The 12278-nt window shown below is 43.1% G+C and overlaps 1 protein-coding gene across 2 annotated transcripts in view; it reads right to left on the bottom strand.

The window, feature by feature from the left end:
* The window catches only part of PREPL (prolyl endopeptidase like), a 36758-nt gene that overhangs the window by 168 nt on the left and 24312 nt on the right, over positions 1 to 12278 (bottom strand). Inside the window, exons 11-15 of one of the 2 annotated variants that reach the window (XM_063123979.1) lie at positions 10195 to 10411; positions 8504 to 8653; positions 6257 to 6389; positions 2004 to 2086; positions 2 to 432 (exon numbers count right to left, since the gene is read on the bottom strand). In XM_063123979.1, coding sequence (XP_062980049.1) covers positions 427 to 432; positions 2004 to 2086; positions 6257 to 6389; positions 8504 to 8653; positions 10195 to 10411 — 589 coding nt within the window. In that variant the 3' untranslated portion in view covers positions 2 to 426. Of the gene's footprint in view, position 1; positions 433 to 2003; positions 2087 to 6256; positions 6390 to 8503; positions 8654 to 10194; positions 10412 to 12278 lie in introns of those variants that run through there. The other variant, XM_063123978.1, reaches the window with a different exon arrangement.

Below are 12278 nucleotides of genomic sequence, written 5' to 3'. Positions count from 1 at the left end.
TTGTTAAAGAGCAACAGACTCTTCATAGTCTTTTGCACACTTCAGAGAGTATTATCAGCATTTTCCAGTTCCATTGCTCGTCTCCTTCCAATGCTATTCGTGCTCCTGTAACATTGGGGATAATAATGTAGGTTCCCCTGCAGTCTGAAGAGTAATCACGAGTGCTTCCTGCTCAATTCTCTTTAGAAAATGGCAGCTGCTGTAATGGGCTTTTCACTGAGATCAGAAAAGCTTCCTGTGAATTGAGCATTACTGTCAGGTATAACACAGCTTGTGACCAGAACAGCAGCAGCAACTCAGAAGCTGGTGTCACAAAAGGCTTTCAAAATTGCTTCGCTTCGTTCCACCATAGCCAGTGTCTTGTTTGTGTCTATGCGTTCTGTGTTAAGCAGAGAAAGTCCATATCTGTACTTTCAAAACAGTTGACTACAACTGCATATAGAAAGAGACAATGATGGAATATTTTTGCATGCTACTTCTTTGTGCATCGAGATTTATAACTGTGCCCAAAACTGAGGGTTGGATTCAGCTTCTTTTCTACCGGGAGGGAACATTCCCTGGTGGATTTCTGATCAGAATGCTCCCGCTGATGGAAAGAAGGGGTATGGTAGTCTTCACCAATTCCTCCCTTCTTGTGCAGCTCCGACTGCTTCAGAGGGTCCCACAACCCTCCAGAGCAGGACCATAGGGGACAGCAGCGCGGGGGGAGGGAAACGAGGATTATTGCGACCTCCAGTTTGCCAGTCTGGGTCCAGCCCCATATAAAGAGTATAGTGTGGTTGTGATACACATCAAGAAGCCCATGTGATTACTGCTACTACTTTTGTTGGGTGAGTGAGGGGGATGGGGGCAATATGAACCTAAGAAGACCAATTCAAACAGAAGAATCCAGTTAAACTATATTCAACTGCAGCGATGACTTGTTCAGGTGGATGGAATCCAACCTTCTACCTGTCAGTCTCATCCCCAAAACAGATTTTTTTGGTGCTACTGAAGACAATTTGTCAAGAGCTACAAGTGTGCAGCACTGACTTGTGACTCAGGCTTTTCAACTTGACAAAATACACGAATGGCATCTCGTACATTTCCTCCTGCCGGACTGTGGCCATGTATTTACAGATACAGTAAATCTTTATATTAGTGGTATTCCATGTTTTACTCCCATGAACAGAAGGAGCATCTGTGCGTGGAAGAGGAGTTGCACACTCCAAATGAAAACACTGGATACCACCTATGCCCTATGGGGCTTTTACTCTTTGTTGAGAAGGATTTTCTTTTTTATTATGGAGAGAACCACAGTGGTACATTTTATGCAGATTTTTCAGTCATTGACACAGATAGCAATGCTACTAAAATATGTACATGCACCAGCGCATAACAAGGATGAATTTCATATATGTACACTCAACCAAATGCTCAACGTCTCATTTGCACTACTGTTGTCAAAACTCATACTCTCTCTCACCCCCGGTGACTTCTGGCCATTCATCCAGTGATTCAGGGCAACAGGACACCTGTGCTTATGAATGGGTTTACCACGTGTCCTACAACCATTCTCCTAGTGCAAGTCTTTTCTTTAGCCATGCAGGATATATGGAGTTATGGCAGCAGGACATGTGGTAAACCCATCCACAAAAATGGGTCCCCTTATGAGATCCCAGTGTCACCTTGTGGTGGGGAAGAAGCAAGCCTTCCTTCAATGAAATTATAGGAGGGTGTTCTTCAGTTGGTAAGTCTGGATTTCTGGCGGCAGGATGGAGAGGAGATGTGTGGCAGGTGGGAAGTGTGGCATGTAAGTAAGCAATGGTGCCGGCATTTGAGAGTAGGTTGCAACGGGCTAATATATACACGATTATTCCCCAGATGTTCATTTTTCTAAGGTTTGAGTTTTATTCCCAAATAGATATCAACCAACTCCATGGAATGTAGTATTGACCTATGCTTTTCTATGGGTTTAACCTATAAATTGCAACAACGACAACAAAAATCCACATCAAGCATACCTGGTTTAAAGAATCCTCGCAAGATGGAGCACAATGACTGCCTCCTGGTTGAACGTCTAAGATAATAGTAGGTGTCTGACGTCCTGAAACAAATACAAGAGGCCAGCAGAATATGAGGCAAGGGTGGGACAGAAGGCATGTTATTCTGGATATAAACAAGTATACTTTGTTATTGGTGATGAAACTGAATTTAGCATTTTGCCACAACTGTTTGAAGCTTGATGAAATAACTTGCTGGTGTTCTCCATCTCATTTTCACAACAGAAGACCGTTTCAGTCCTTCTCAAGCCAAAAATGTGATCCAGATGCCAATGTTTCCCCATAACTAATATAATGGGATCCTTTCATATGGCACAGTTCATGCCACAAGAATGCAACTCCACCATCATTCCCTAGTTTTGCAAATAGCAAGAACTAGGAGATCTATGTTGGTGGGATAAACGGGTCAAATATTCTGCAGTCAGACATGTGGTTTCTCTTAGAGCATCTCTATTGTCTTGCCCATGACTACTATCACGAGGGGTTGGATCCATGAAAATCGCTAGAAGGGATTTTCCCTCCCCCCTGCAGCCCCCCAAATCTGCTCCGAAGGACTGTTTGTTAATTTCCTGGATGCGCTTTTTTATTGTCCATAAGGACTCTTCCTATACTACTTTTTGTAATGAATCCCAAGTGCATCATAGATGAAAACATCATTTATGGATGGCATGCATGTGCACAAATTACTGATCCTTACTCGACTGATGCTAATGGGATGGAGTTTCCTAAGGGCAGGGCCTGATTCTATCTAAAATACCTGGATGAAACTGTCTGTCTGTCTCTCTCTTCTTCCCTCCTCTCCAGGTATTTAAGGCCTGCACCTTGGCAGAAACTGTTTGGGGTGGAGTGTACTGGGAGGAGTGCCTGATTCTATCTGAGGCACCGGGCTAAAGCTGTGTATCTCTCTTTTCCGCCTGCCTTGGTTGCCAGCTTGTGTGAGTGTATGTGTGTGTGTGAGAGAGAGAGTGGGAGAGAAAAGCAAAGCCAGGAACTTCACGTTTGGTGAGTTCAATGCAGCCTGGCAACCAGCATCCGCAGAGTGCAGAGGAGCTGGTAGGGACACTCAAAATTGTCTGACACCTGCTTCTTCTAAGTTGTTGCATTGAAGGCCGGTAGCAGCAAATTGGCCAAAAGAGAGCTGGACCTTCCCCATTACCAATGAATATCTGGTCTGGAATGGGTGGGCATTTGCCAGGCTAGGGGTTCTCTGTTTTATACTGGAGATTTAATATGTGCTTGGGAAATTCACTGGATAACCGGGGGGGCTGGGGAGCTACTAGTGGGGTCATGAGTAGGGGCAAGGATAACGATTGGGAGTTAACAGGCCAGCTGAAGAGAAGAGGGATGAGACACTTTACATCAGTTCACTCTTCCGGTTCTTCCTCTAATCAGAGGAAGATGGTGGTAGTGATGGGTCAGGTGATGCTGTTGTTGATTGCCAGGTCAGTGCAAAATAAACTCTCCCTGATTTAATTGTGGCTGAGAGGGCCAACGTGGTATGTAGTATCAAGACCTGGGTAGGGGAAGTGGGAGGTTAGTTTCTCCCAGTTGTGCCCTCCTGGGTATTTGGTGCAGCGCCCGCCTAGACTTCAGGGTTGGGGCTGCTGCAGTCTAACAGGCATTCTATCTGTCCATCAAAGACTCTTTCTCGCAGAGATCTCCACGCAACTCCCTTTTCGTTCCCCGTCATACTAACTTTTGAGAGCTCCTTTGACGGCTGTCAAACATAGCTGTGGCGAAGGCAAAAGGGTGCAAAAGAGGGGTGGCGGCAGCTTGTACATCTCCATGAAAATAACGGGTTGGGTGCTCAGCAAGTGGGGAATAGAACCAGGGCATCTCAAGGGTCCAGGCAATGCTTAAAAGCCTGGTAAGGAGGTGATCAGCACCCCTTTCCCCCACCTGTCAAAGGCTGTAAAGTCACCCTATATACAGTCTCCTCTTGTCAAGCTACCTTGTATGATTGACAGCTGGAATATACAAGGTACCAGACAAGGTGAGCCTATCTATTTTGGGCAGTCGGAGTTGTGCACTCTGAAAATCTGACAAGAAAAAGAAAGAGAATTAAAAAAATACGGGGACATATTAGTGGAGCTGGAAAAAAATAAATATGCCCCAAATTGGCAAATTTGGGTCACGATTCCTGCGGGGAGGGGGGACTTGGCAGCAGACAAGATGGGTCCTGTCACCAAGTTCACTGGGATGCCCCACAGGGCCAGCAGAAGTACCAAGGGGGAAAAAGAAGGAGAAGAACAAACCATGGTGAGCCTGATCATCTACTGGGCTCATTGTGGGTTGTTCTAACGACAACCCACACTGTGCATTTTATTTTGCCGAGGGGGGGGGGCTTGTTGTGATGTGTGAACTCGGCTAATGTATATTAATGATGCTCTTGAAGAATATTTTGAAGTCAGGAATCAGTTAAAAGTGTAATGGATGAAGTGGCTCACATGATAATTTAAGAACAGGTTTCTCACTCGGGTCCAAACTCTAACTGCTGAGTCACAATGGCTCTACACCATTTACCAAAATCTCTAGAACACTGAAACTTCATGACAACTAGGGAAAACCAGAACACTATTAAGTATTTTAAGGGAGCAATCCTATGGCCCCTAGACAGTGTCGGGTGGGTGTGGGTGGGGATAGGATACTGGATTCCTAAATGCGAGATCGTAGACAGTGCTCTGACCTTAAACCTAGGACTCTGAGCTCTCCACCCCCACAGCCAGCATGGAGAGCTGTGCAGGCTGCCTCTATGAGCTTGCAAACACAAGCTTGGAAAGGAGGGAAAGGGGGTGGTTCTGTGGGTGGGAGAGGGGAAGCTTATGAAGAATCCTCTGCCCTTCCCCCCAGCCTCGTTCCCTCCTACTCCGCAGAACCCCAGCTAGATGGGCAAAATTGCCCATCTAACGAAAATACAGGGGCAAGAGGGGCATGGAGGTGATGACTGCTTCCATTCTCCTCCTGCCCTGCTTAAAATGCCCATCAGCCTCCGAGTTCAGAGGCTGACGGGCATCCGGATAGAATTGTGCCCCAAATCACATTTGTAGAAATGGCGTGATAGAGTCAATGGGTGTTTTTTTTTTTTTTTGCTTTAAGCCTGACATGTCACCTAAATACTAACAAAATTATTTATGGTTAAAACGTTCAGGACTAGCTTTTCCCTACTTGTCTAACAATCTCCTGAAGGTATACAGATTAGTTTGTTGAGGTTGCAGCCACTGCCTTATATCCAAATTTCTATGCCTTGCATGCAATATATAACTAGTACTTGCGAACATAACCAGCACATATCCAGTTTATCTATATCCATCTGCCCTGATCCAAGCCGAAACATGCTGAAAACCCCAATCTAAGAACAAGACTCTCCTGACCAAAGCCTAGTTGGCTTGATTCAGACATTATAATCTCAGTCGGATAAACCGTAGTTTATTGAACTGGGAAGAGCAGCATTGACTGTGTATACTCTTTCTTCGCTTGTTCACTTGTGCACCTGGCTTTGGCGAAGAGATCATGGCGCCTACACTGTACTGCTTTCGTCGCCAGCTGAAGACCTTTTTATTCACTCAGTATTTTAACACTTAATTTTAACTTAAATTTAAATTTTACTGTTTTAACTCTGTATTTTAATCTTATAATCAACTTTGCTGTGTGGTTTTATTCTGGTTGCGCTTTTTATACTGTATTTCGTAATTGTGTTTTTAACCTGTTGGATGTTCTTTGTGGTTTTAATTTTTGTGAACCGCCCAGAGAGCTTCGGCTATTGGGCGGTATAAAAATGTAATAAATAAATAAATAAATAAATATATGGTTTCATATGCCTGAACCAGGAAAATATGATTTAAGGGCTTACTCCAAACCAAGCTATGAAACCAGAATCCAATCTACTCAGAATCAGGCTTCTCAACAGTAGTGGTGCAGCTGTTGAGCTCTGAACTGGGCCTCTGCACACCCAGCTCCAGCTCCAAGCTTCAGTTTGCATCCACTGCTTGTTGGATTGGGGCAATAATCCTTATACTGTGTTTTTAATCTTTTTAAATTTTTTGGTTGTTTTAACTAAGTTTATTGTAATTTTGGATTTATTACTGTTGACCCCCTTAAGCGCCGTTAGCCTGGCGGAAAGCACAATGTAAATCAAATAAATGAATAAATAAATAATACTGCAACTATATACAATTTAAATAACTAAATCTAAATGTTAGGATTTCTATTGTTACCTTTCTCATCCGTGCTGTTGGCTTGGGCATGATCTTGTACGGCTTTTCTAAGTTTACAGATGTATCTTAATAAACCTGCCAGAGGTACTCGTTGATCATTTTCAGAGACGGTGATGAAAACAGAAGGATAATTCTACAGTGAGAGAAAAAGAGAGAGAGAGAGAGAGAGGTGGGGGAGGAAATGCCTGTGTTAGCAGGATGGAGTTACTGATGCCAATCTGTGCATCCATTAATTTTTAACCCGGTGGAAGTTGTTCTGTAATGTCAGCAGGAGAGAAGCGTTAAGCAGATTTAATTATATGGATGAAGAAACCACCCATGTGTCATAGTCATACTTGACAGTTACGGGAAAATTTTAATCTGCAACTTAGTAAACAATTGCACTTAGTAAACAGTTGTACTTGCTTTTGGCTAAAACTCCTCTGTAAACATCCTCTACAACTGAGGCTAGAAAGAAGTTCAAAGAAAAACTTGCCAGCTCCTCCTCCTCACTCTCAACACAATCAAAGTGTGTGCTTTGGTAAAGGTTGATTTAACCTTTTCATCACCACTTAATCTTGCTCTGTCTCTCAGCTATTGTGTTAGTTACTGAGGTATATACCTTGCCCTAGGCAATCACATTTTTGTATTTCACTATTTTGTTAAGGATCCTGGTTAATTTGGGACTGCAGATAGCACTGCTGCTAGTAAGAGCTGCCTCTAGCAAGTTGGGCTACCTGTCATGTCATTTTGCCCCCTCCTCTCAAAAGTCACAAAAAATGAGCCCCCAACTTTGCTTTATGTGAATGCGGTGGCAAAATCTGATTGTTAGCTTAAGCCTGAGTTAGCTTAAGCCTAACAGAATTCAAGGCAGCTTTCATGGAGTTTTCAAGTTCCCAAGCCATGCAATGACTGGACCTGTTTAGCTTCAAGAAGATTGCTACATCATGTGCCTCCAGCTAATGTTTGGTGGATCAAACCTGGGCAGGCCTACTCTAATGGACGAGTGGTCAGTGGTGAGCAGCTAGTGGGATTCTAAGAAGGAGATATTCTTTAGATAGACAAAGCTGGGAATATTATATTGTATGAGGGATGGTACTTGTGCTTTACTACTGCAACTACACAGAATGGATAACTGATACACACAGCAGATGCCTGATGGGTGGGTGTGCAACAAAAACTGTACTTGGGCTGGTCTTTGATGATAGACACTATTTTCCTACGTCAATATTATTTCAACGTAGGGAAAGTAATGCGTAAAGTAGTCCATGTTGCCTGGCTTCTCTGTGAATTAACTAGTAATGCTGGGAATTGTTATCATCACATATGTCTGGTTGAAAACAGAGACAGAAATACTGTCACAAGCATTCAAATATGAGTTTGTTCCACACTTTGCTATATTCATTAGTATCCCATTTTGTGTAGGTCAGTCAGATGGAGGAGACCCCAAAGGATAGCTTCCTCGACACTTTGAACAGTACACCCATGGGCTGTTCTAGGGTTATCTGAGGGTTACTTAAGACATGGGGTTTGAAAGACACAACAAGCCACAGTGCTGCCCCCGCCCCCAGCTTGCATATTCGAAATGGTGGCTGGTGCACATTGTGGCACCTCACGGGTAAATTAACCCATGATGGCTTACCGTGATGTGCAAACTGGCCCACTGTGTTCAATAGGGCTTACTCCCATTTAAGTGGGTATAGGATTGCAGCTGAACACATCTACTCTCATTATTGAAATTATTGGGAATTTAAAGTTCTTAACTTTGCCTAGATCAAGTTGAGTACTAAAACTGAACATAAGAAGAGCCATGCTGGATCAGACCAAGGATCCATCTAGACCAGCATTCTGTTCACACTGTGGCTACCCAGCTGAAGAGTGGAAACCCACAAGCAGGACACAAATACAACAGCACCTTCCTGCCCATGTTCTCCATCAACTAGTGTACATAGACATACTGCCTCTGATACTGGAGGTAGCACATAACCACCACAGCTAGTAGCCATTGATAGGCTTCTCCTCCAGGAATTTATCCAACCCCCTTTTAAAGCCATTCAAATTGGTGGCCATCACTACATTCTCAATTCCTTAACACAGAGTTTGCCAGCAGCTGCACACTGGGTTAACATTTTCATCGAGCTGTCTACCACAAGCCCAAGATCTCTTTCTTGGCGGTCACCGCTATTAAACTGAAGAACTATTATCCAAATTCACCATTTTAGTTGCTTAAAATGTTCTTTGTAGTGGTAAGAAGAGATGAGGTAGTACCTGTGGCTTAATATTCTGATATGGACAGTAGCTTTTAATATACTCCTTGCAGGTCTCATCAACCAATGGATTTCCCCATTCTTCTTGTTCTTCAATAGTCAGAGGGAGATGAAGATCTAACATTGTATTTAAAACATCCAAGAAAGGGGCCTATGTGAAAAATGAAAAAAATATATATATCCCCAAATATTTAAGGTAACAACTGTAAAGCAGTTATCAGATGTAAGCCCACTGGTATTTCCTGGGGTACCTAATTAGGTCCTGTAACTATGTCACTGGAAGAAATTAATATAATCTTCATCCATATTTATGGTTAAAATTTTCAAGGAAAATCTTCAGCAGATAACTGCTTTTAGTTATAATTGTATATACTGTATTTACAGATATAGTGGATTTTTTTCTCTCCACTTCCACTCATTCTGCTGTGTTTAACCACAGTTACACCAGTCCAGCAAGGATGGACTTCTTGCATTCCTCACCAGCAGCTGTTTCCTCTTCCCATCAGCTTGGATGCTCATCTTCCGGTATTGTAATGGTGAAGCTTTTCCCGTTTCCTTAAGCGTGGAGGTAGGGTCTTTTCACTGGAAATATGGTTATCAAGTCATTGCCAGCTCATTCTAGGGGATCTTGGGCAAGATACGTTCAGTGCTTCTCTAAGTGGGCTCACCTGCCACCCAGGCATTGTCTCTGCTGTCCATTTCCTCAGTCTCTTCTTCTGGGCTCAATTCTCCCCATAGCCAGAGGGAAAGTACGAGACGAGCAGAACTGACTTCTCACTCCTGTCACTGCTGGACAGCTCAGAGGTGAACAGGCAAAGGCGGGCCAGTGGACTCGGGGAATTAGTAGTGTCCGTCTTCCCACCCCAAACCTGAAGCTGGCCCTGATCCAGGACGTAACCATGGATGAAAGTGGCAATTCAAATACATTGTGTGGCTAGTTCACTTCTGGGAAGAGCTGTTACAGTCCACTTTTCTGCCCAGTGTGTACCGAGAAGCTACAGAATTTGGCTGGAAGTCAAACCCAAGGGCTAGGAAAAATGGCTTTAAGTTTTGCCTTACTGAATATAAAAAAAGGAGAAGAAAAGATTGGGAAGGCAGTCGGGTCTCATGTGCTCACAGCTTGATGAAGTTTAGTGTTTTGGCATGAAGTTGTTTTATTATTTATTTATTTAATTTCTTTACCGCCCAATAACTGAAGCTCTCTGGGTGGTTCACAAAAATTAAAACCATATGGTACAGCATAATATACATAAAAAATGGAAGCTTAAGACCACAATATAAAAGTAAAACCAGAATAAAACCAAGCAGCAATGAGAGATTTAAAATACAGATTTAAAACAGCAGAGCTAAAAGACTAGGATGGTAAAACACTAAAATTAAAAGTTCTTCACCTGGTGCTGGAAGGAGTACAACGTAGGTGCCTGGATAACCTCTCTAGGGGGCTCATTTCGCAGCCAGGGTGCCACAGCAGAAAAATCCCTTTTCCTGTTAGACACCTGCCTCACTTCCTTTGGCAGGGGCTCACAGAGAAGGAGACTAGCACCTCCTGTGCTTACCGCTGTACCTATCATTCATTTTGGATTTTAGACTGGCAACTCAACAGTCTAAAGATATCCCAAAGCCCTGAAATATCTTCCAAAATGACTCTCCTGAGCCATGGAATGGAATGGAATGAAATGCTAATAATCTCACCTGTAAAACCATAGCTCTGAGAAGGTGAGGATGAATATTGTAGAGGGCTCCTGCAAGAACTCCTCCAGCACTCAGGCTCATCAGGGCTGTATGCAATGGCTGAGAATATCCCATATCATGTAACAACTTTATGCAGGCCTGGAGGTCTTGGATACCATTGTGCTTCTTCATCATACAGCCATCCTTATGCCATTCCAGGCCTAACTCTCCTCCGCCTCTGAAAATTAAAACATTTTTTAAAAAATCTAGAAAAAGTTACATATGTATATCTTTAACGTTAAAGAACAACCACCCTGTCTTAATATTTTTAACCCTACACGCAGGTGGCAATAGGTGGGGCTGAGGTTGAGAGAAAAACAGCTTACCTATGGCCACCTGGTACTTTCATGGCTGGATTGAATATGAGACAGAGATTTCCTGGGTCACAGCTCATGCTTTTTGGCTATGAAGTTGCACCAGTTCTCAGCTGCCCTTATCACTCTGCTCATTATCTATCTTCAGGTTGTAAACACTTTCAAAAGAACCTCCTTGTAATAAATAAACAGCTAAGATGCACTTGGTGTCAAAGTATATTGCTATTGTAAGATTACTCAGAAAGACAGCCAGCCAAAAAAATCAATATATATATGTGCATTTCAAAGAGTTATTTATTCATTCATTTGATTTTGGATACCACTTCTCAGGCAAACCGTGAAGTATTACAATTGAAATTAATAAAATCACTACACAAAAGCATTAATAATATCCAAGGCAACAACTATAAACCAATTTTATTACTAAGCAAAAAAGAGCTCTCTCTGAGCAGAATCCAATGTCATGTGAGCAGAAGTCAATTCAGGCAATTGCACTTTCTCTTTTGCAGCCCTCTGAAAATCTGGTTCAAAGGGTCTCCCAGACCTCTGAAGGGCTCCAGGGGAGAAGGGGAATTGCTCCCTTCCCTGTTCTGCTGTTGGAACTAATTCCATCAGCAGAAAAATTTCACTGGATTCCACCCTCTGCCTCAAGAGCCAGTGTGGTGTAGTGGCTAAGGTGTTGGACTAGGAGTCAGAAGATCCAGGTTCTAGTCCCCATTCGGCCATGGAAACCCACTGGGTGACTTTGGGCCATTTACAGACTCTCAGGCCAACCTACCTCACAGGGTTGTTGTTGTGAGGATAACATGGAGAGGAGGAAGATTATGTACACTGCCTTGTGTTCCTTGGAGGAAAAAGGGTGGGATAAAAATGTAATAAATAATAATAATAGTCCTCCAATTTTTTTAAAAGGTGACAAGAATGTTGGCCAGACAGAATTCTTTGGTCAGAGAATTCCACTACTAGGCACCATTACCAAGGTGAACATGATTTTTCTAGCCTCCTGCCATACGTCTGATGGTAGGAAAATGTGTAATAAGTTGTTCCTCACTCCCTGGGCCAAAGAGGTTCCCTGTGCGCAGGAAGGGGAGGACACATTTCTTCAGGTTGCAGAATCCAGATCATACTCAACTGTCTCAATTTGTTAGTATTAGTTCACTGTTTATTGCTTCTGCTTTTAACAAATGGGCCATCTGCGCTGAGAAAGGATCTATGCCCATAGGTATGCGTGGTTCTTAAATTTGGTTTGTGACACCACCTACACTTTTGCAGTATTGTGCACCTGCCTGACAATGGAGGCATCTTGTGTTCAGTTATTTTTGTTAACTGTCCCCAACTTGTAGCCAGAGCATGAGAAACATTGTACACTTAATTCAAGCAATTGGACTATACATCCTTGAGGTCTTATTTTTGGACTTGAAATATATTCTCTCCTCCTCTTAAGAGAAATCAGTTTTCCCATGATAAGGAGAGTTCCATTTGGACCATGGGAGCAGCCCAAGTGCACAAGGATTCTCATAGTCCACTCCTTTCCCCATCTATGCACATGCCCAGGAATGCATGCATGCAGATCAGACATTTGATGAATAGGAGGTGGATGTGAGCCTCTCATATTCCCCATCCAACCTTCCTTCTCTGATCAATGGAAATTCCTACTGGAATCCTCTGTGCATGGGTTTTGTGGCTGTAGTCTTAGTGGGCCATGCCCCCAAAGGTTTTGGGTATTCCCCA

Source organism: Elgaria multicarinata, chromosome 4 (genome assembly GCF_023053635.1).
Source record: "Elgaria multicarinata webbii isolate HBS135686 ecotype San Diego chromosome 4, rElgMul1.1.pri, whole genome shotgun sequence".
NCBI classification, from domain to species: Eukaryota; Metazoa; Chordata; class Lepidosauria; order Squamata; family Anguidae; genus Elgaria; species Elgaria multicarinata.
This window is presented reverse-complemented; position numbering and strand designations above follow the sequence as displayed.